The sequence below is a fragment of the Epinephelus fuscoguttatus genome, linkage group LG20 (assembly GCF_011397635.1).
Source record: "Epinephelus fuscoguttatus linkage group LG20, E.fuscoguttatus.final_Chr_v1".
Taxonomy (NCBI): Eukaryota; Metazoa; Chordata; class Actinopteri; order Perciformes; family Serranidae; genus Epinephelus; species Epinephelus fuscoguttatus.
In genome coordinates this window covers 29,718,783-29,744,083 of record NC_064771.1, presented here as the reverse complement: position 1 = coordinate 29,744,083, position 25,301 = coordinate 29,718,783, and the positions used below count along the sequence as shown (strand labels likewise).

Genomic DNA, 25,301 nt, shown 5'->3' with positions numbered 1-25,301 from the left:
ACGAGGTCACAGTGACCTTTGACCATCAAAATTTAATCAGTTCATCGTTGAGTGTGAGAAGATGTTTGTACCAAATCTGAAGAAGTTCCCTCTTGGCCTTCTTGAGATATTGCAGGAAAGAGAACTCGAAAACATAATGCCTCCAGCCCCCGCTATCGCCGACACAGAGGCATTACAAAAGAAATAAAAGTATCCCAACTGTACTGAACTCACACTGAACCATGACTCGTAACCCAAACAGTGACTTTCAGTTACCGTTACAGCCCCATTTGGCACACACAGCTCTTACAGATGGGACTGCCAGTCTCACAGTGACTGTAAGTATCATGCATAGAGGCCCATGTGACTATGTTTAGAGGGACCACACAGCTGGAGCCGACTCTGGAGAGCACTAGTCCTCAAAAAGAGCCTTCATCAAGGTAACATTCGGCGCTCCCTCATTCTCCCCCCACTAGTGAGACTTTGATGCCTCTACAGAGTCAACGCTAGTGGCACGAATCAAATTCAATTAAATGATTTTCAATAAAAAAGGCTGCCTGTTATCAACGGTGCTCATTTGCACACAGTGACCTTGGTAGTGTGCGCGAAATTAGCATTCTCAGAGCTAGAGGGTAGGTAGCGAGGATGAAGAGAAGCAAAGTACACACAGTGGGTGGCCGATAATGGAGACAAAAGGAGTGAGAGGAGGGAGAAAGAGGGAGGCATCAACGGAAGAAATACACGAGACAAGACGAGAGAGAGGGGAAGGAGCTCAATGAGACAAATGTGAAACTAATGAAAACATGAAAGATTCTTTGATGGACCCTTCTCACCAAAATCTGTCGACAAACGTGTGATCATTCATCAAACTTTCATAACAATAATCCCTTCAAATACCGACTTAATACACAGGCTGAGCTCCACGCATCACTGTTGTTTGACCTTTTCCTTAACGACTTCTTAAAAGTAATCCAGACTTCCACAACAAGACGGAACAAAATCGAAGCAGCCGGCTGACCCACGGGCCGTCCACAGCCTTCAGCTTCTCACTCAGTCTGGGCGCTCGTCTCATTGTCATTCTAGGTCAGGGTATGATTACTGATGATGAGGAGCTGATAAGAAAGATTCACTCTAACCAAGGGCAAGGTCACCTCCCACTGCGAAGAAATGCAGATGTGATGAGACAGGGATAAGTGCCTTTTTAACACACACACACGTGCAGGTACACCTACCCACAGAGTGCTCCCACACAAAGACAGGAAGACAGTGTGTGGAAAAACTGTACACATGATCTCCCAAAATCACTGAAAGAGAGTCAGATGCACCATCACCTTGACCTGAGACATACAGTATGAAGCCTAATTGAAGCTGTATCAATATATAAATGCACTGCTGTCTAATCTTGAAAGACTTCAAAGCATCAAAGTCTGTCTCAGGTCCTGGGAGTGAACCTGCATGGGTAAAAAGTTATATAAAGCCTCAGCTGGCTCCACACGCAGACGTATGAGTCAAAACAAATATCTGCATGTGTGGAGTTAAACAAAACCTTCGCTTACCAGACCTCTGTACCCGCTCCTCATCTCTGCTTGAGGCCACCAGCTCAAGGCTACGTTAGCCACTAATGGCATGACACACCCAAATCTTCAAACAGACCATCCGCGGCCGGGTCGCACTGTCTGTAATGAAGGCACCAGGTTCTGACCATGAAGAATGCAAGGAAGGAAAAGAATATCTCTGTTTGTGTCGCATCAGTTTTGATCTTTGGTGTTTATGCGACAACATTAGGGGAGCGCAGCGCTAACTAGCTAGCTAATGTCACTTTTACTGGGGGATGCTGGGGACATGTCTCCACCACTTTCTTTTTGAAAAGGCGATTACGTCCCAATCATTTTTAATTTGAAACAAATCTTCTAGAAAATAGAAACTAATTTGTATTTTCCAAAAAAGTAATACAAGCTAAAAAAAAAAGAATCCGCCTAAGCCTACTGGTTTTAAAATAACCCCAAAAATTTGCACTGATAAGTAATTGTAACAAGTTCTTAACACAATCTCTTTGTGTCCAAGTTTTCTGTTATCTCTTCCTGTGAGCTCAACAACTCATATGAGCTATTAAAGTCCAGGGGTATATTAATTAAAGTGAATTGTGTGTCATTGACCTGAAGAGGTGCCGCATGCACATTTAAAGAGGTTATTTCCCCAATCAGTTGAGGTGGTTATTGGGTGCCTCCTGCTGGAGGTGTTTCGGGCATGTCCCACTGGTATGAGGCCGCAGGTCAGACCCAGAACACGCACAAGGAGCAACATATCTCATCTGGCCTGGGAACGCCTTGCGGTCCCCCAGGAGGAGCTGGAAAGCGCTGCTGGCGAGAGGGACATCTGGAGTACTTTGCCCGGCCTGCTGCCCCACGACCCGGCCCCGGATAAGCGGAGGAAAATGGATGGATGGATGGATTTCCCCAAACAAAAGAGGACTTAAGTCTCATTTATACACTCTTAATGTATGAAAACAGAGGTTCATTTAAAATGTTGTAACCGTCACTGCCCACATACTTCCACGCGTCCTTTATGTTGGCATAGATAGAGCCATAACATAGCACTGGAGGGTAAGCAACATTGGACGTGGTCATTATAACGTAGCTTTTAACAGAGGCAGCGTTATATTTGGTGGTGGTGTGTGAGGCCATTAAATACATTATGACATGTGGATGGATGTTTTTTTTTTTTTTTACGTTACCGACTCTTTGCGTTTTGCCATTGTTAGAATGTCTTCATTTTGTCCTACAGTCGTGTCTAGCTTGAACTACAGTGCACTGCCCTCACGCTCTCTAGTGGTACTGCTTTGTTTCGTCCATATCCGTAAGCTTTCAGAAAATGTGCACAAATAAAGACAAAATGAATGCAGAGTACAGACATAAGGCTCTGTCCATGTCCGTATACATGTTTAATGTTGAGCATGAATGCCCCTTAGGAGAGAATCATGCTTACAAGTGTGCTGACTCAGTGGGGATGACATTAAATAAAAAAAAGTTGATCTACAGTGGAATAAATATTTGAAAGCAACAGATAATGAAACCTCCCATCCTCTCTTCAGCCAAGTTGAGCTCTTGAGCTCCAGGAGGCGCTATAAAGTCTCACTGGCAGCTAAAGATGTATTCAAGAAGTCCTTCATCCAAAGTGCCATGAATATCCTTAACTCAACTGAGTGACTGATGAGTTTTAAACCACAGACACACAATGATAGGAACTGATTTAATGTGTTATGTGCTTTTTATGACCTCATCTACATGTTTGTTTTACTAACTGCTCGTCTGCTTTTTACAATAGTGTCTCATGTGTCTGGTGGGCCGAAGACAAATTTTCCATGCTGGTGAACAATATGGGTCTCGTCTCTTCTCGTCTAACTGCATTTTATCCTACTATATTTTCTCATTATTTTTAATTGTCATCTGAAATTTTGTATTTTACTTTACAAAAGACATTTGCGCCATAAATTGGTACATAGAAATTTACCAGAACGCGAAACATAAAGCGCTCGACACTCTTGGGTGGGCTACCTCCAGACCCAATGCTTCTAATGTGTCATCCCCTCAAATCCCTAAATGCTGAAATGAAACCTATGTTCTTGATAACAGTGAAGCTATGAAGACTAAGACTTTTCCAAGTCGTCATTTAGGGCCATTAGTCGACAAGTCGCCCGCATGTTTACGATATTAATCTAATTATCAAATGATATATTTTGTGCGGGGCAACACAATGGTTTGAGTTGAAGGTGTGAGAAAGAATAGTATCAGTAACATTGTTAACACTGTGCTACATTACAGAGAAATACAAAACTGTACAAATGAACCTTCATTAATATAGGCCTATATTTTATCTCCAAGTGCACGTCACACACTGAGCGAGCCGCCTGTTAATGACGCTGTGGGCTAATGGGCATGTAGCTACTTCCATGTTTCAGATGATACGTCATGGTTGTAGTCGACCAATGAAGATGAGTTTACATATCACCTTGGGTTCGTCCTTCACCTTCTCAAAATGATCTCACACTTTGGATTTCCTGCCCGACATGTTATTAACTAGCCTGTGGAATCGGCGCTGATACCCAATCACGTTATTTTTACAAAATCAGAATCGGTAATAAAAGATCGGAGGAATCAAAACAACAACAATGGCCAGGTTTTTCATCTATGTTGTTCACTGTTGCCTCCGCTTTCCAATGTATAAAGTGTGGCAATCCGGTATATTTTCTAAATATATATTTTTTATAAGACAGTCAGCTGATGACTTGTTCACCTCCAGACACTGAGGTACCTCCAGACACACCCACTGGTGCTATTGGCCAGTGGGATGGCTCGAGGTAGACCGGCCCCTACATTATGTCGCTCCTGGCAGAATGACGAGAGTCGCAGAGTGAGAAATAAGCCAGAAGTCCTCTGCGTATTCGGCCTACCACGGCATTTTACACCACTCAAAGTCTGCGAAATAGGTGCACTTTCACGCCTGAAACAACGCCGGATCGTTACGGCATTCACACACGGTTGCGTGAGTTGGCAAAAGCCGGGGGTTACTTTCTGTTTCATTATTCCTTATTTGGAATGTTCGGGCCGGGTTGATTTATTGTTTTGAAACTGAACTGAGTCAGAGCCAACAGTGGATTTTCTTTACCTCCTTGGTTGCGGGAAAACCTGGGGTGGAGTTTTCTTTTGTATAGCGAACTGTGTGGATTGAACTGAATTGAACTGTGATATGTTATTTGGAAATCCCGGAGTAGAGTTTTTTGTTTGAACTGGATTGAACTGACTGAACGGAGCGGAACATTTCTTTTCTTTGGTGGAAAAAATATATACTTTCTTGAAACTGATAACTGTTGTATTTGTATTTTTGAAAATTCAGTATAATTCTCTTGTTCTACAAAAACCAGGTAAAAACAATTTAATTTTGGTGTTGAGGGAACTGTTTTATGGGTTTTATGGTTTCTTTGTGGGGTTTGACTGAGTAAAATAAAAATATTTGTTTCATGTGTCAAACCGCTAAAAAAGATATAGGCCTATTTTGATTATTGAAGACAAGAAGAAGATATTGACTTGGTTTACATTTCGTGCTACTGAACCACTGATAAGCTTTTTGGATACTATTTTAATAAAAAAAAAAACCCAAACATTATGGGACAACTTGTAGGCATTCTTTTTTTTTTTCTTTCTTAATGCTTTGCAAAGTATTGGATTGGACTCGGTATTGGACTCAGTTTCAAAATAAAGGACTTGGTATCGGATCGGATGCAAAAAAATCAGACTGGGACATCCCTACTGTGGAATAACCGCAGGTACCAGCCCTGGAAATTAGGGGCTGTACACATGCTGCGTCTCTAACCGTCTGAAAAATGCGAGTGTGGGCTCTGGGTGTTACTATTTTCTGTACCCGCTTTCAGGAGCGTGGCGGCAAAAAAAGTATCATACAGCCTATTTCCCTGAAACCCTGAGTGCAGAGCTGATCTTCCTTCAGGCGCTGTTTATAAGTGTGTAGGCCTATCGTCTGTGGGACAGATGTAAAGCTCTGGGTAGCCCTGCTGACTGAATATTTACAGAAGAAGGGAAAGATATCTGTCGGCTGTGATTGGTTTGTAACCTGACTCCTGCCCGACTGCTGAACGTGGCCACTTCCTGTGCCTGTCCTTTCAAATTAAATTCCCACATGGTCCAGAGTTTCATCTGTTTTTGTTTGTTTCTTCTGCGACTAAGCGACTTGTGAAATCTTGATGACTAATGACCTCGTTGACTAATGTTTGGTCAACTATTAGTTGGCAGCCCTAGCCCTTTTGATCTGCTGTTTTAGCCCCAAATCACCGTTAACTATCTATACACCGTCATACCGATCCCACGACACGTTACCTACAATGGCTTTGTTGAAGACCATTTACAAAATGTTTTTCTAATCTGAGCACTTGTGTCCCCATAACTTTTCAACACAAAGAAATGCCCTTAGGTGTCATACTCTTTCAATAACGTATAAACCTGGAATTATAAAATCTGTGTTTGTTTTTCATGTTTCTTAAATTGGGGCATACAGGACAAGAACTCAACCCCTTTCTTTCTTCTCCTTTCTACATCCAAAGAGCAAATCATAGAAAGAACACATCGTTCCCTTTCCACTTCTCTATTTACACCCCTCCATTTTAAGTGAATAGAACAGAAAAGCAAAACAACAATCCCATTTGAAGCTCCAGTGCTCGCTGGCCCCATTGGGTACTGATGGTGCTGTACCAACATCACTACTGCCGGCTGGCAAACACTGATAGGTGACCTCAGAAACACACAGCCTCCCATTTTGAGACCAAAATGAAGATAGACACAGACAAGCTGAAATAAAAGTGGTGGGTTTAGGTTTTCTTTTAAAATAAAAAACGAGGAACAAAGAGGAGGTTTCATTTCACGCAGTGCCAAAACTGCTTTGGTCTTGGCCCCTCGTCTTTGCAGCAGGAATTCAAACTCTCCTTTAGCACAAAATGTACCAAGATGAATGACAAAAGACAGGTAGGAATAGACGCTCTCAAACTGAAGCGCTCAAAGACCCCCAGGAACAAACAAGGCACAAAGACGTATTCACAGAATCAAACACAAACATAAAGTAAAGCACAAAAGAGACTCCACGGGAACAAAGAAAACAAGTTAGAAAAAGAAAGGGACTTACATGCGACTGCTGGGTGGAATCTTACGCCCATCTCTGAACCAGGTGACTTGTGGCTGAGGGAAGCTGCGGATGCGCGGGGCCTGGATAACGGCGCCTTCTCCCTGAGACACTGACTGGGTGCGTTCACCCTCCTCAAAACTGCCCATAACTACAGGAAAACAAACAAAGATTACACACAGGAAGAGAAAACACAGCAGGGAGTAAGAAAGGGAAAGGGCAGGTGAAGTCACAGGCACAAATCTCTCTTCTTTTCTTGAATCTGACTTTTGGTGCCCACAGAGCTTTTGCCATCTGCTTTCTGTTGTGAAATGTTACATTGAGCCACTTTGATGGACAGCGCTGTGTTGTTGCCATGGTTTCCACCGTGCATCAAGAAAGGCTAGAAGGAGCCGAGATGTAATGACTCACAGAGGGACACAGAGGGGACGCTAAATTGACTCATATTCATATTCCGTATCCTCCTGTGTGGATGCATCAAGGGCAATCAATCTTGATCACGCTCTAAATGTGTGCATTACTCAACATAGTAGATGACCACCGCCGCCGCTATTCTATTATCTCTTAATACATTTCATTTGTTACAACGGTTTTATTCCTCCCCTGCCTCATTACATCTTAAAAGCTGACAAAAATACTGCGCTAATATTCCAGCTCCATGCTCTGCCTATTTGTAAGTGAGATCTATGAGCAGGTTAGGAATTTTTGATGGATTCCCCGTCGATCAGCCCTAACTCAGATTGTTGTTTCGATCTCAGCTGTGCAATTCTGCGCTGCGTACTGGCTGATGCCGACTGTAAACCTTTATAGGACAGCAGTAACAAGCAAACTTTGTCTTTTCTTCTTTCACTGCTGCCTGAAAGAGAGAGTGCACACTTTGGTTTTGTGACAGCTTAATACCTTAAAGGGATAGTTTGGATTTTTTTAAGTGGGGTTTTATGGGGTACTTAACCATAGTCAGTGTATTACGGACATTTGATGTCACCTGGCCCACCCCCAGTTTGGAGAAGCAGGCAGGAGTACAGCCACAGAAGCTAAGTAATGCACTGCAGGGGATGGGGTCAGCAAACAAACATATTTTTGCCACTGAAAAAAAAATCAGTATCAGTTAACTGTACGCTATATTTGGAGTATTTTCACTGCTTTATCATAATGTCAGACACTGATTTCCAACCTGAAAACAAAGTTGTTATATTGTTCTCTTCAAACCCAGACAGTGATTGAATTGCTGAACACAGAAGACACTTGTCTACCACTGCCTCAATCAGATATTTTGTTTCAGGGTGCTTTCACACCTGCCCTGTTTGGTTCGGTTCAATCGAATTCAAATTTGTTTGCCCCCTAAGTGCGGTTCGTTTGGGCAGGTGTGAACACAGCAATCACACTCAGGTGCGCACCAAAACAACCGGACCAAGGCGTTCTTGAAGAGGTGGTCTCGATCCGGTTACAAATGAACTGTAGTGCAGTTCGTTTGTGGTGAGAACGTGTTGCGACCTGGATCTGAACCAACTGCAGTCACATGACACATTGTTTGGGTTAAACATGAGCATGTTACAGTCCTGGAGGATTATTAATGTGCACCTCCTCCTGCACTGCCTTAATATGCACATTCAGCACATCCAATGCATCAAAACATTGTTTTCTAGTTGGAGCCGCGCCTCGTTTTCAAACTGTATGCTTTGACTAAAATGAACAATGACAGCAATATAGTCCACGATGAGCAGCGCTAAAATCAACCTGTGTAGTTGCCCCTCCATTGTGACATTAGAAAGTGTCACATTTATCTTGCAAGTGTACTCTTCTTCAACGTTTGCTTTACTTCCTGGATTTTTGCCACATGGAAATTCTGACCAATCAAGAGCAGCTTTCTCACACAGGGCATTTGATCTGGTCCGCTTGTAAATGCTGCCATGAGAACATGAACCAACTCTAGGCAATTATACAACTTTGTCCAAAAATTTGTCCCTGATTCAGACTAAAGCAAGACAACTCTCGGTCTGAAAGCACTCTCAGTTATTGTGTGACTTTGGTGTTTACAATTGTTAGTTTGGATTCACCAAAGACACACAACAACACAAACTAACTACCCAATCAAAGAAGTGGTAGATCAGCAGCTCCTGTGTTCAGCAAGCTAAAATTACTGCTTTTATCAATAGAGTGTGGTGGCTTTGACGCGGGCAAAGATGGGTAACTGAGGCCGGTAATGGCATCCCCATCAAAATGGGCTGTCGGACAGAAAGGTAAAGTGGTATAAAAAGTGACTAACATACATTTTGTTGCTGACCCCGTCACCATGTTGGACTCCATTCTGCTTCTTCAAACTGGGTCGTGCCAACGGACATCTACTGTAGGTAAGTATCCCATACAACCCCACTTAAAAATCCAAACTATCCCTTTAAAGTTGTTTTTTTCTTAGCTCCGCAGGAGGCGAGGAAAAGATCACTTACTTGTCTCTTCAACTCAAGGAAAACAATAAAAAAAAAAACTCTGCTAAAATCATTTGAACGTAACATCAAACGCTCGATTAAGTTCTAACACAGTTTAGAAATAATAATATCTTTGAAAAATGTAGGGATCAAGGTATGGGGCTTTGAACTGGGGGATGTTGGAGTGGTTGTGCATCGATGGCAATCTTATTTTCTCCCTCTCTCTCGCTCTCTTTCAAAGAGAATAAAAAAAAGGTAATCTGGCTTTGCGGTGGAGCTGTGGTGCTTAGCTTAAATGAAAATCTGGGAAGTGTGCAAATCCCCTGACTTTGATCTGCAGTTTCGGCGATGTGATGTCCTCCTCCCCTTCCCTAAACTCTAATGCCTCGGCATGTTTCCCTTTCTCCGAGGTGTGTCTCTGCAATCCTAATTGTGCTGCCTCAATGGAATAGCTTGCAAAAGAGATCTCCCCATCTCTGCCTTTCTATCTTTTTGTCTCCCTCCTTCCCTCCCGTGTCGATCTCATCCATTTCTTCTGCAGGTGTCCTTAATTCTCCTTTTTTACTCTGTCTCGCAGTCCGTGTCCCTTCATGAGCAACTGATGAGGGGGAGGAGGACTGTGGAAGAGGGAAGAGGTGGGAATAAAAGAGAAACGGAATAGCAGTGGGGTGGAAGCCAAGAAATGAATAGAAAGCAGTGGTGGCCAGACAACAGACAAAGTCTAAAGAAAGGGAGGAAAGCAATAACAGAAAGAAACAGCAATGGAGGCAACAAAGAGTCAGACTGCTGGAGGAGAGAGAAGATGCACAAGAAAGCAGTTGGCTTCAGCAACAGCATGTTTGCCCAAGAAGTGGACCTGAGGGACTGTTAGGCCCCTCTCTGTCTCCCTCCCATCTCTCTCTCCTGCACGCCTGGTTGGCTGCATTGTTCACTCAGGTACAGCGGCGTGTCACATCCACTCAAATGTCGCTGAAACAAGGGGAAGCCAATGAACCTGGCATACCCTGGGAAGGTGGGATAATGGGCGGTTGTGCCTATGGAGGGAGGGTGTGTGTGTGTGGGGGGGAGGGTGTGGGTGGATTCGATGTGACAACACTCCAGACACCTCCGCGGTGCGTTTGTAATAGCTCGTTAACAAGACGAGGGAGCCGAGCGGCCTGAAAGTGGCGCTGGAAATTTACAGAAACACGGCGCATCTGAGCCCTATTTTCGCCAAGAAACGACAGATGTTGTTGACAAAAGGGAGAGAATGAAATAAGCGGCGGTCATATTGAAATGAAGCAACGTTAAAAACAACCACGGCAACAATATCAATCTAATGAGAATGCTGAGTGGAACAGCTGTCCGGGTTGATAACACACCGAATGATATGCAGGTAGATCTTTCACCCTGCCAGCATCTGTCCCTCCCTGCTCAGTCCTTCATACAAAGGCAACCAAACAGAGTGTGGGCATACTGTGTACTCTGCAGGCAGTCAAACACACACACACACACACACACACACACACACACCCTCTCTTCGTATCCATCTATCATCCATCCTCTTATTTATCCATTAGGGCCAGTCATCTGTGTTTCACCTACATCCCGTGTGGATACTTACAGGCCACCTGTACTTCTGTGCGCCTCTGCAGAAGGGCTCCCACCCGATTCCTCACGATGCAGCGGTAAAAGCCAGCATGGGAGCGGTCCAACGAAGGGATTAGGTACCTTTAATAAGCACAGACACACACACACACACACACACACACACACACACACACACAAGATATGCATGAGGGTTCTCTTAAATTGCAATAAACTGGTAAACTAATTAAGACAAAAGGAGAAATCAAAAGGGTACTTATGTTAAGTGCACAAACACGGGTATTTGCAAATTTGTGAGCACAAACGTGCTGAAAAAGGCACACATCAGTGTCTCAAGACACACACACACACACACACACACACACACACAAACGTAAGACCATCTAATAGAGGAACAAGGGCACAGAGGACATCGGAGCTTAGCTATTGTTTATTCCAATGATAATGATGCTCGAGAGGCTAACCCAGCTACCACAGCAAAGCTCTCCCCCAAGACACACACACACACTTACACAGATAGGCGCAGACAACAAACACTTGCATTCAAATTTCCTCTTTGCAAACACGCACATGCATACGTATGCTAAAAATCCCCCGGGACAAAGGTTGAAGCCAAATGTCTCCAGCAGTTGACACTCTCCCTCTGACCTTGACTTTGGTGTCCAGCTGTGGCGGCAGTACTGCCTCCCCGCCATGTGGAGGCAGCGTAACATACACTTTACCAAGCAGCTGCACTGTGGAGACTAACTACCCACTTGATGTATGTTGTACCTAGAGCCACATCTGGTGATACAGCTGATGCTAAAAGAACAAGTGGCAGGTGAGGATGTACTAAAACTATAATTAAAACCTATAATGCAGGTTGCCACAGATACACTTTAAAGCACAGTAAAAATATGACTGATGTTACACAACTTAACCTGCACAGGAAAGAATGTACTTCGGAAATATACATATACAAGTAAGAATATACTATAAACAGTCTACTTTAAGAGTTCAGTAAGTCTACTCACATACATGATGTTAAGCTTTAAGAGTCACATGCCACTGTTATGAAGCGCAAAATTCCGATGGAGGGCAGGAAGTGATAAATCCAATTACTGTGTTGAGTGAAAATAGTGGAACATAACTTCATAAAAGAACAAGATGAACCCGAGGGCAGCAGGTATCATCACAAAATTGATACTCACATTCGATGTGATCCATACAAACAAGGAAAAGTGATTGTTCCTGCAACTTGCCCGGTGTGGACACAATCATCGTAACAAATTACATCGCCCTCCAGACCTCCTAACTTTACAAACGTAACTTGGCAAGCTGACTGAAGCGTACAAGAGTCTAGGGGACTTTATTTTGTGTGTGGTTGGGTAAAAGAATAAAACGACTATCATCTTGCGCGAGTATAACTATATTTTATATTTCAACTCTGCACATGGATGCACTGCTGTCAGGCTAACATTACTAGCTTATGCTAACTAACTTTAGCCACTATTTTCTACCAACTAGATCAGTGGTTGCCCACTGATGGGTCACGGTTTAAAAGTGGGTCGTGGGTCCATTCTGAATGGACCACAAATGACCTGAGAACTAGGGCCCGACCGATTTATCGGCCGGGCGATTATAGCCATACGCCGATGTTAACACTTATATTTTCATCCCTAATAAAATGCAGGGAATACGGTGTTTTACTTAGAAATGATGTCCTTGTGTTACTTTTTGCACTATAACCTACCTCTGTTAAATTGGCAATAATAAGAACAACTCTGGTACTGTGAACATACATGTGAATGCCTTAATTCATATAGACTTTGCATGATTATTTTACTTCCCAGAGGTCCCAGTTTTTTAGGTTAGGGTTAGGTTAGGGACAGGAAACTGTATGGAGGCCCTGAGGGGATACAGTTGGCACGGGCACAGGTTGTCACTTAAATCAGATAATGCTGAAAAGGGTTAGGTGTCAGGGCGAAACAGAGAGCAGAGGAGAATTGTAAACAGTGGTGCGCCGCTGCTAGCTGCATATAGGGGGAACACTGCTCTTTTCGGTATGAGTTTTTCTGGGTCGTCACTTTCAGGACTCTCCGGCAGCCATTTTCGCCTCTAAACTTTTCTCTATGCTCTCACTCTCGCTGCTCGCCTGTGGTGTGCAGCGGTGAAATGGGTCCCCGCTGAAACACTTTCCCGCTGCGCAGGTTCTGGACGTTGTTTGGGCTATTCACCGGTATTGAGGTACATGAAAAATTCATAACATAACGAAAAGAAATACCGGTTTTCGGTATGAACCAGTATACTGCCCAGCCCTACTTTTTGCACGTCATATTTTTGATTTATTTTGTGTTCAAATTGTTCATATGCTGCTTGTTCCACACAATTTCTGATAATAAAAGTATTTGAAAATAGTAAAATGTTCTTCCTTCAATTTATATCTTTGTAACAAGTGTTTGAACTATATTTAAGCCATCAAAAGCAGGTATTTCAGGGGTTTTTAAATTGAAAAATGTAAAAATTTAATCGGCCGATATAACAGTTATCAGATTTTTTTATTCCATAATATCGGGATCGGCATCGGCCCCAAAAATCCCTATCGGTCGGGCCCTACTGAGAACTTGTAAAGTTTGTAAAAAACACCCTTTATTTTGAAGAACAGTGAATTTTTGGTGCATAGCTTTTGTTTCAAAGTGCTATTTCCTGCAGTAGAATGAATGACTAACAGGCAGCTACTTGATGGAGACGGCAAAGTAGCTCGACGACATTCTAATGACATAGAATATATCAAACTGTGTGGACCTTGAACTGATGACTAAGGAGTAATTTGGACCCTGTGGCTGCACCAGTTGGGAACCAACTAGATCAACCGTTCCCAGAGATCTGGTGAAGCATCTTTAAAAATCTAGGTTGTGGCTAAAAACATGGAGAAGTTACAGCAGTCACAGCACATTGTAATTGCATCCAACTCGGAGCATGTTTAACACAACGCTTTAAGATTTACGTTTGAAATTAACTGATTCCAAGTTGAAACCTTTGACTATAGACAAAGGTTTTTGATCCACATCTGCCGCTGTTTCTCAGAGATTTTCTTTTTTTACTTCTCCCCTTTACGTCCTACGATTTTCAGGACTTACAGTGGCCCTTGTTTTTCCCCAATTTGATCCACTGGAGCAGCCTTGAACAGCACAAATCATAGGCACATGGAAAGCTTTAGATGAACTGACAGAAGAACCATCCAGATATATTGACTTGTTTTTCACGTTGAGGCTTTTCCTTTCACTTAAAGAACTTTTACCATTACACAAGTCTTTATTTAAGCCTCATATAAATTACTGTAATGTTATATGGTGCAATACCTTTCCGAGTTATGCTTTGAAATGATGGATTCTGCAGAAGAAAGGTAAAGGTGCCATATCATGGTCTAAGGCAAATGCTCTCACTGACCCTCTTGCTGAAGCTTGCTGAACAGACAATGTCCCTTAATGCTTCTATACTGTTGTTTATAAGCTCAACAACAAACTTCGTGACCTTATTCCACTTTACTTTTCCTGGCATTCACATAAGCCCAGTAAAAAAAATGTATTATAAAGTGTAAAAATGCAACCTTAAATGTACATGCTTTATTGGTTTGCAGAGGTCCACAGGTATGGATCGAGGCTGATAACACTGTAAAAATGTCGTCATCTGAGTCTGTTACCAAAATGAGCCTTAAAGCAGCAGTTACTACAAAAATATGTTAAAGCTTGAAAACCCTTAAAGGTTGGGGACTTCGTAACCCCTCTATACTCAAATCCATTTAAATGGTACTGTAGATCTCACTTGCCATATGTCTCTATTTATTGCATCTATCTTATTAAACCAATGTTTACACTAAAAGGAATAAATATCTTGGGACCACCTAGTAGTTAGGATTACGGTAGTTTAGTTTTTAGGTTGTTAGAAGTTTTGTAGGTTGTAAATGTCACCGCATAATATTTGCACTTTCTTGTTCTTGAATATAGACTGCAAGGCGAACCACTGCACCACCATGCTGCCCATTAGCTTAGTGTCTGGGTGCCTATTGCCAGGCTTTAGGTAGCTTATCAAGGTGTCTCATTTCACATCTCTGTTATGTCTCATAAACTGTGCTTTAACTTTTTATTTATGCCTCTACACCAACAACAGCCTAAACATCCACTCGGACTCAACGATGAACTGATTCGATTTTGGTGGTCAAAGGTCAAATGTCAAGGTCTCTGTGACCTTGTCTGTCTCATTCTTATAAATGCAATATCACAAGAACACAGAGAGGGAATTCTTTTTAAATTTGGCAAATGATGAACTGACTAGATTTTGGTGCTCAAAGGTCAAAGTCACTGTGACCTTGCATCTGTCTCCTTCTCATGAACATGATATCTCAAGAAGGCCTCAAGCGAATTTCCCCAAATTTGGCCCAAACGTCCAGACTGGTGGTCAAAGGTCAAGGTCATTGTGACCTAACAAAACATGTTTTTGGCCATAAGTCAGGAATTACTTTGCTAATTATGACAAAATATCACACAAATGCCTAATAGGATAACATGATGAGGTGATGACATTTTATATCCAGAAGGTCAAAGGTCAGCTTCACTGTGACACCATAACTTTAGGAGACATTTGTTTAGATACGGAGATGTTGACACTGACTGTGGGTGTGAAACTGTGCTGTTTGTATAGATGTTCGTTGCTGCTGGGGGGGGGAACTGTGTGTAAAGCATCTACGTTTTCACAGACAAGGATGTAAACTGTTAGTGGAACTTGATTGGTTCGCGAAGACAAACAACTATGAGACAGTAATTCTTTTTGTGAATAAACTGAAACTGAACTGCATCCAGGTTGTCTCAAAAGAATTCTGAAAGCGACAATCTAACAATCACACCTGCTTTGTGCAACGATCGGTTTGAATTACTCACTCAGGCTCTCTTGTTTCATTCCTCGCACAACCACCTCCACTACTTTTGGCGGGCACACCCGAGTGCAACAACACGAGCGCCTTCCAGGCATTCCAAAAGTGTTGTCCTCATTTGTACGATTCATTGCATTGAGACTACAAAGACACGCATAAGACACAGAGCTCTTGTAGAGAGATCGGGGAGTGTGATGCAGCCAGGAGGAGGCTATTATGATTTTAAGTGGCCATTCAAAACTCTCCTAATGGTCCTGTGTGTGTGTGTGCGTGTATAACAGCTGTTAAACAGCATTACTTGTGAACTAACAACCAGCCTACTGGCTTCAGGAAGAGACTCCTGTAGATACTCATCAGTGATCAATGTTTGTTTGACTGTGTGCATGTGTCTCTTTGATATCTGCAATACACCAGGGTATATCTGAGAGAGATAACCTCAACAGCTCTGGGATACACAACAGATTTTGTCTATTTTGAGTCATTCGAGCAATTCATTTCAGAGATCGGGCTCTAGACTGCTCCGAACGCCAGGCACCGTCTTCTTAACAGCCTTCCAATAACTAATAAATGGGGGTGCGGAGGGAGATACACGGCGCGGCCAACTGTTGAAGTCTCTAATGGCATGTTAGATGGCAGCTAAACATGTAGAAGTGGAGAATTAGCCTACAGCGAGCTGTACATGTTTAATTTAAGTCTTTCTAGCAACAACAGATTCTTGTCAAAATAAATAGTGGGGAGGTGAAACACTTATCACTAGGAGTGTGCTTGCCATCTTTGCTGTCACATTCCTGCATGCTATGTGCTCGAGAGTGCTTAGCACACTGCCAGGCAGGATGTCGGAGTGTAGTCTTCAGTGATGGGATGCACTGGTTTCTATAGTAACCACATGAAATTGGCTCCAAAAGTTTATTTTTTTTATGATTTAACCTTTTGTTAAAAAGGTTTTTTTCCTGCATGAGCAAATGTTGGGGAGAGCTTAAGTGAATGAAAGAGAAGTAAAAGAGAGCAATTCAAAAGTTCAGAAGTGTTTTCAACAAGCTGTTTGCAGGAAATCTGGGATACTTGCACAAAAATGAAGCTAAAATTGAGGACTAGGGAGTCACATAATAGCAGCCATAATAAGAAATGTTCCTCTAAGAGTAGTTAGTACTGAAGTATTGTGTATGATGATGTCTAAACAAAAAGCACTCAGCCTAAATGCACATGAAGAGGTTTTAAAATAATTCAGGCACACGTTTTCACATCGTGCCAAAGGCCTAAGAGAAAAGAAGCAAAACGGAATGATACTTCTAAGAGGCTGTGTGAAATTAGCTAACCAACACATAGGTTTAGGGAATGAAACCTAAAACAAAATCTAAATATTTTAACAGACCTTTCTACAGAGAACGAGAATATCTTTTGAAGTCGTTGTGATTTTGATCAGGCTGACAAAAAACCCTGCTTTAAAGTCGGACCAGGCGTCTGTCTGCCTTCAGGGTTGCTCAGAGTGAAGTTACTTGATATCAAACATACACATACGGACGGGTGACAAATTAAAAGAAAAACCAACATCCAATTAGGAGCCGCCGGAACAACTTCAGTGTGCTGTGGCAGAGACTCTTCAAGTCTCTCAACACGATGAACACCATTCCCCCAGAACACAGTCGCTCATTTAGTGTTCTGATGATGATGGTGGAGAGCGCCAGCACTCACACTCATTAAATCGATCAGTCCCCCCTCGAGCTCTGTATGGAAACATCTGCATTTCTTTTGTTTATCCACTCAGTTTGTTTTTTGTATTCTTATCAGACTATATCTATTGTGTATGCTTTAGGAAACTCAATTTTGACACCACTGACTCATTCACAGTAGCAACCTGTTGGTTCGCTTTGCCACTCACATGAAAACGGGACATCAATGCAGACCTTTTAATTAGCCTGGGTCCAGACCTCTGAAACAGATCCACGTCTGGGGCCAGATGTATTAAAGATGTATATGCACAAAAACCATGCCAGGGTTTCCCATGCTGTACCTGACTCAAAATTACTGCAGTCAAATCAGATTTGGCTGTTCAACACAAATATATTTGACTATCTGTTCCTTTTCTTCCCATACAGAGTTTGAGAGTTTCACTAAGGTTCACCAGAACGTTCAGAGTGACAGCGACGTTAACGTAATATTGTTAAGAAGCCAAGTTAGCCCTCCGAGCTAACTTGTGCTAAATAAGCTAACAATGGATCGCATATATGCAACAATACTTTATGCCGACACTGGACATAAAAAAACCCCCCACAGAAACTGTATCATATTAAGTTGCTCTGAGCTGTAAATTCAGCAATTCTAAGCAAAAGTCAGATGAAAACTTTATTTCAGATCCTGACCGAGGAAAGCCTCTCTTCCTCCGAGCAGCTACCTCCGTCTCACTCAGACTCCCCCTGGGTCTGGGTCGGCAGCTGCCTGTACTGGAGACTGTGTGAAAGCAAGGAATTTAACAGAGAATGATGAGTGATAAATTTAGTAATTCTTTTTTATTTACATTTGAGCCATCGTCTCCTTGTTTATACTCGTAAAACTTTATCCTGAATTGTGAAGCACTTCTTAAAGTTAGTTTCAACATTAGTGCAATGTATAAATCCTTGATCATCTTTCAGATGTTTAATATTAATTATGATTGAGATGTTAACGCAATGATGGTTCGCGGAAACGTGATAAATTAGTGGTACGGACGCTACAAATATCCACAGTGTTGCGTAATGACAGCTGTTCTGGCACCAATGGAGAATCTCACGATGTGACACAGTTAGTAAAACCACACATATTCTTTGCTTATAGAAAAGTCTAACGAGTGTTGGAGTGGGCACAAGTATTGATATGCAGATGTTTAAGAGTGTATCTATATACTGCTGAGACCCAAACTTTTGTTTGGTATGCAAATTTTAATTTCTCCTAGCTATCTGGGATCAAAAAACCAAACACTGTCAATGATAATTAAGTCCCAGTGTCCTCAAACAGGACAACTGAAAAGTTTGAATGTCCTCAAATTAGACGGTAATAAACTTTCTATGTCCTCAAACGAGTACTTCCTAATTGACAGCGTTTTATCTCCTTACGGTTGCTAAAATTGGTCAGATGTGTTGCCATATCAAACAACAAACATTATTAATCCTAAATAAACAAGTTTAAACCATAAAATGTGATCAGGTTTTGGACCTTGTCCACTTCTGTGTCAGTATCAGCTGCAGACTCACTTGGCAGAGATGGCTGCCATCTTGTTTTACATAGATTGGTGTAGTGTGCTCTTACTACCACTGGCTGGCACAAAGAAGTGTCCACAAACGAATGAAGTATAAGGTCAAGTAAACCCAAAATGTGATGTCCTCATATGAGGACACAGGGTCTCAGGAGGATATTGATGGCGAACTGTGGGAACGGAACAGAATCGGTTGTATGTGCATCTTCATAAATCTGACCCAAAAATGAACATGCACAGTTCTGTCTTGCAAAAAGTACAAAAAGTTTTAGTCAAAAATCTACAGTTTTATGCATCTGCTTCTTTTTTATCCTCCTGGTTTTGCTTTCACTGTCCATTTCTCCCAGCTGGAGACACAATGGACCATTCAGAACACTGGACTCAGGTGACAGAATGCAGATGTCGTCAGCGTACATCTATGAAGCCTCCACATTCTGATAAAAACAGCACAGTGTGGAGGAGACTGACACAGTTGATCAGATTGTGTAAAGTTGGTTATAAGAACTACGTGTTTCTTATACTTGGTGTGAAAAATTTTTAAGATAACTTCTTCTTGCAATCAAAGCCTCTGCGTCGACGGAAAATGGATATGCCACTCACTACTAATTGTTTAGGGAAACACAAAACAAGGCGATCCTCTCTCCCGGACTGAAATCTTCCGACATTAACATGATATCAGGCTCAATGAATACAGCGACAGGAAATTGGCAATTCATGCCAGATTATTAACGTCAGTACAAAGCAAAGTTTCTCCAGTGTTATTTTAATCGCTTGATAATGTCTAGAAAGCTGCCTTTGTGCTTTGGAAGTGTCTGCCACCAAATGGAAGTAGTGCTGGAATAACAAATGGCTGGGTGTGTTCGAAGGCTGTTAATATCTATAACAAAAAATGAAGTGGTATCAAATCTCATTAGCGGCAGCGTCAGTTGGACCCGAAGGACTAAATGAGTTTTTGCCCAAAGTCTGTTAAGGCTTAATCAACTAATCAAGAGGCTCTATTAATGATGTGTGGCTCCTTTCATATGTTCCATCAGCCAAATTAATACAATTACGTATATGTGTTATGCATAGATGGAAGGAAGATGAGGTGAATAGATGATGGATGCCGGAGAAGGGAGCGGGGGGGAAAGTAAAAATCGTAGTCACATTAGAGTTTGGGTGGAGAAGATGCAGACATTAAGGGTGAGGTAGCTGACAGGTGGTGTCGGTGCTCTAAGTTTAACCTCTCTGAGGCCTACCGAGAATTCACCCCGGCGCCAGAACCTTCAGGGTGACTTTAGACAGTATTCTCTCTCACTCTGTCTCTCTCTTTCGCTCCGTCCCTTATATAATGAATACAATTAACCTTTGCGGAGCTGTACGTGTTGGCAGCAGGTTGGGGGAGTCAGCGGGGGCTCGCTGTGTTGGACAGAGATTGATTGATGTTCCTGTGGTCAGCGCACTCCGTCAGATCCCCTTTAATTAGCCCCACTCAGGAGAAATGATTAGATGGAGGAGTGGCAGGGAGACGGATAGAGGGACATGAGAAAAGAGGGAGGACTGGGTATGAAGTGGGTTGGAGGAGGAGGAGGAGGACGGCGGAGAAAAGATGGGAAAGGTGGACGGGCAGAGAATGAGGGAGGGAAAGATGATTGGCGAAACTATAATCCGTGATTGAAGATGGCCGCAGTGCAGCTTATAGTGAGTGTTCTCTTAACAACATCCCTGTGACCAAGGTGAGCTCCAATAACATTTTACCTAAATTGCTAGTTATACAGTCAGAATATAAAACCTCAGACACTGTAATTACACCCAAACTGCATGACGATAAATCATGACACATCATAAGGCATCATAAATCTAACACAAGCCCGTGATGACACTCGTTTGTCCCTAGCATCAATGCATTTCCATTTAAAAAAACAACAACTGTTTCCTGTCATTAGGGTTTATGTAACATCTCTGCTAAACACAGCAAATCATTTGAAACCTGATCTAAAAAGGGCGTCTTCTGCACGACACGACTTGGTGCAACAATTATTTTACAACTCATAATAAAAGCAGACACATGGCACGGTGCGTCACGGCTCACTTGTAATGATGTGTTTTACTCTCGTCGTATTGTTTGGAGTTTATGAAAAGGTCATCACCCTCTGACAACACTTTGATGTCACTTTACTTGCGTTAATGAGTTCACTTACGACACTGCGGCATGCTTGTAAGACTTCAACAGCTTGTACATTCAGCGCCACATAAACAGAGGCAACAGCAGTGGCAAATTATTACTTCTGACAGCCTAATTACATATTTATTTTAGGGATCAGGACGGATTGATGTGTGCCATTATTCTGATGGGATGATTACATGCTTGTGCTGTGCATATCATAACTGAAAATATCCATCATGGAGAGCAACAAGTTAAACGCTACCATGTGACGAATGCATTCCCAGCTCTTCACCGAGCTGTAGGTGAAGTCTTTAAAAGCAGGTGGCAGCAAATCAATAATGCACTATATATTTTTGAGGAGATGTCCTTTGAAAGTGAATTGAATTATGTATTGAGATCATCTTCTACATTCTATAGGATGAAAGTCTTCATTCTGATCTTAAGAAGACAGAACAAGATCCCATCACATACAACACATGACAGGTAATAGGGACTTGTGGCTTAAGCTACTGGAAATCAATAGCGGGTAATTCGTCTACAGGCCCAGAGGAGCGGCCTTCATATATTCCATCTTCTCTGAGGATGAAACAGATGGACAACCGTCTGATGGAGACAATTTACACAAAGTATTGTCAACTGTATTTTGTTGTTCCTTTTTATACAGGCCAATTCATTTGTCTGCTTTATCATTTTGTTCTCTGCAGAATTTGCCAGCTTTGATCCGATGGAAGCTCATTTCCCCTGAGCCGCTCAGACAATGCTATAAACAATCCTTAAAGCGGCGAGGCATCCCTGATGGCCAACAACGGTTTGGTGTTGCATGTTCACACATGACATTGTACTAGTTGATTGAAGCGCAGGCACGCATGACTGCTGTATGACAAATATGTGATGAGCAGAAGTCCATGCATCTGCTTGGATGAAGGGATGATGGGTGGGGCTGTTTGTCACACTCACACTGGCAGAGCGGGGTAATGAACTGTGATGTTTTAGTACAGGTATCAGCCAAATGATCAAGTTTGCCATTTGTTGCTAAAGCCTCGAAAAGAAAGGAAGAATGTTTGTTTAACTAATACTCATTTTGATAATTTTCTTTCTTACAGTTTTACATAATAAATACCTTTGTGAGTGATCCAATCCTAATTTATATTTTCGTAATTTTCAAAAAAACATTTGATTTAGAACTCAGTAACTTCCAGTGTGCATGTCAAATAACATATTTTTCCACACTGTTGTTCAGCACCTGTGCATCTAAGAAGTGACGGCTGGTCTTTGTGGCAGGCTATTTGCCTCGTCCCTTCTGCGCTGTGATTGAAAAGCTGGATTAAAAGCAACCGTGACGTGCGCATTGTTTTACTTAAAGATATTTTCAACTATTGGCGATCAGAAAAGAATGTCTAACCTGCAGCACTCAGCGCAGAATAGACACTCAGGTCAAGTCAGATTTATTTCAGCACCTCATCACGCTACCGGCGTATGTAGCAAAGTGTAAATATGCTCCGACGTGTTGTTGTTTTTCTATAGTGAAAGGCAGTCTTCTTCCTTTACTAGGAAGAAGAAAGCTCAGACACTAGGACACTTTTGGGGCTGCCCATGACTAAGAATTTTCCTAGTCGACCAATAGTCGTCATTTAGGGCCATTAGTCGACTAGTCGCCCGCATGTTTGCGATATTAATTTAATTATTAAATGATATATTTTGTGCAGGGCAACACAATGGTTTGAGTTGAAGGTGTGAGAAAGAATAGTATCAGTAACATTGTTAACACTGTGCTACATTACAGAGAAATACAAACCATACTAATGAACCTTCATTAATATAGGCCTATGTTTTATCTACAAGTGCACGTCACACACTGAGCGAGCCGCCTGTTAATGACGCTGTGGGCTAATGGGCATGTAGCTACTTCCATGTTTCAGATGATACGTCATGTTTGTAGTCGACCAATGAAGATGAGTTTACATATCACCTTGGGTTCGTCCTTCACCTTCTCAAAATGATCCCACACTTTGGATTTCCTGCCTGACATGTTATTAACTAGCCTGTGGAATAACCGCAGGTACCAGCCCTGGAAATTAACCTGATTCCTGGCTGACTGCTGAGCGTGGACGCTTCCTGTGTTTGTCCTTTCAAATTAAATTCCCAGATGATTTATTTTGATTTGATATTTCACCTATGACTAAGCAACCAGTGAAATTGTGCCGCCTGATGACCTTTTTGGCCGACTAATGTTTGGTCGACGTGTATATTTGGCCCTGTCAGGTCTGGAAGACATACGTTACTGGGGAATAATGAGTACGTCATGTTTTCAGAATTTTGGCATCAACTTGGTATCAAAGTATTGGTTCTCCTGAGATTCCTACTGCTAATATGACAGTATTTCATTACGGTAAAGTTCTTGTACGCCTGCTACTGTTGTGATGACTGCCTGTTGATTATTAAAAAGAGTTTCATAGAAAAAAAATTATATTCTGGAAACATAAGTACTGAAAAAGTATTGTCACTGCATCAGTGTCAAAAACTTTCATAAAGAGAACAGTTGGCTGCAGCAAAAGTAGTTTGATGTCTGAAACCAGACGTTAAAGCAGCCACATTGGACTAGTTGGTGATTAATGAAATCAAGTGATGTGGGGGGGCGACGACTTAATTTCTGGACCCAGGTTATGAATTCAAATTTCCTCTTCAACCTGTGCTGTACCTAAAGACTTTCAGTTATTCATTGCAGCAGTTCTGTGACTCGCTGTACATTGCAAACAGTGTACGATACAACACCAGCAGCAGCAGAAGCAGCAGCACATTTTCTTGTGTTGGTCTGTTTAAATCAGAGAGAAGCCTGCAGACACCAGCAGTCCTGCCAGCCCGCTTTGAATGTAGGTCAGCACTAAACGTTTGGGAACCTCACCAGTATGTTTCTATCACACTATATTAAACTGTAGACACAGCATTATGCAAAACCCAACCATATCGTGTCAACACAAGTATGATTATCCCAAGGAAACATAACGACACATTATACACACATAATACATGTTGGTGAACGGTGCGTCCTCAATTATTCATAGAATCAGAGAATACTACTTTAATGTCAACGGCTGAATATTCGGTCTAGTTGGTGGTTGTAATTAGATGTGCATGTGCTAATACAGAAATATTTCGTAGAGCTGGCTGTGGATCACAAATTAGAAAAAAGCAGTCACACCTGCCAACAGTGCAATGACACTGAAACTCATTAAGACACTTGTACACAAAGACACTAAACACGCATAATAAAACGAAGGCTGTCTGTTTTTTCTCTCTCTAGCTCTCATACTTGCACTTCCAGACTCACTCACTCCACTCCGCCACAGAAAACAAGGCATGAGCGAGTGCGAAGGGGTAGAGAGAAAGGTAAAAGAGAAAAAAAAAAATCTGTTGTATGTGGGGGCCGCGGAGGAGAATACCAGGGAGATAGAAAATGGATGTTTTTAGTTACAGAGGGGAATCCATTAAGGTCATCCAGACGGAGATGCTGCCTGGCTGGCTCTGTCCGAGCACTGCCAGTCACTGACACAATGTGATTCAAGTACAGGCTAAAGTGCAGGTGTGTTTCACTCCTGTAATGTGGATATTATTGCTACTCTTTCTGTTTAGCATGAATATCACTGATGTCATCAGTAGGATAATGAAATTAAATTGGATCAAATTGATTGAACTGAACCAGTTATGTGTTGGAAGGTCTCTTATTTCACATTCTGTTGACATCTACCGAAACATTTTTACTGGAAATTTATAGTACATGACTATAAGCACGCTGGCCGCTTTATTAGGTACACCTTGCTAGTACCGGCTTGGACTTCCTTTTGTCTTCAGAGCTGCCTTAATTCTTCATGGCACAGATTCAACAAGGTGCTGGAAACATTCCTCAGAGATGTTGGTCCATATTGACATGATGACATCACACAGTTGCTGCAGATTTGTCGGCTGCACATCCATGATGAGAATCTCCCGTTCCAGCACATCCCAAAGGTGCTCTATTGGACTGAGATCTGGTGACTGTGGAGGCCATTGGAGTACAGTGAACTCATTAGTTGGGTTTCAATCCAAATGTTGCGCAAATTTTAATCAAATTTTCAGAATCTTGGCAAAAGAAAATACAAATGTATGAGCTTTTTACACCCACTACTACATTATTGGGAGCTGGCTCATCCAGATAAGCAGTAGAAAGCACTAAAGTGCAACACACACTGCCACGGGCGCGGCACTGTGGCTGTCAAGTGCTGCCCCCCAACACACATTAGCAGTGGCGTGCAGCGGCACCGTCGACACTAAAGTGTATTTCCCACCCCAGCCCGCTAAGTGGCT

General features: G+C 42.2%; 2 protein-coding genes across 3 annotated transcripts in view; one reads left to right on the top strand and one right to left on the bottom strand.

Annotated features, from left to right (window-relative positions):
• The window catches only part of rpl38 (ribosomal protein L38), a 1,062,689-nt gene that overhangs the window by 414,203 nt on the left and 623,185 nt on the right, over nt 1-25,301 (top strand). The gene's annotated exons all lie outside the window — the stretch shown is intronic.
• The window catches only part of sdk2b (sidekick cell adhesion molecule 2b), a 452,414-nt gene that overhangs the window by 116,112 nt on the left and 311,001 nt on the right, over nt 1-25,301 (bottom strand). For both annotated transcript variants that reach the window (XM_049563134.1, XM_049563135.1), the window contains exons 3-4: nt 10,693-10,799; nt 6,667-6,814 (exon numbers count right to left, since the gene is read on the bottom strand). In XM_049563134.1, the coding sequence (XP_049419091.1) occupies nt 6,667-6,814; nt 10,693-10,799 (255 nt within the window). The remainder of the gene's footprint in view (nt 1-6,666; nt 6,815-10,692; nt 10,800-25,301) is intronic.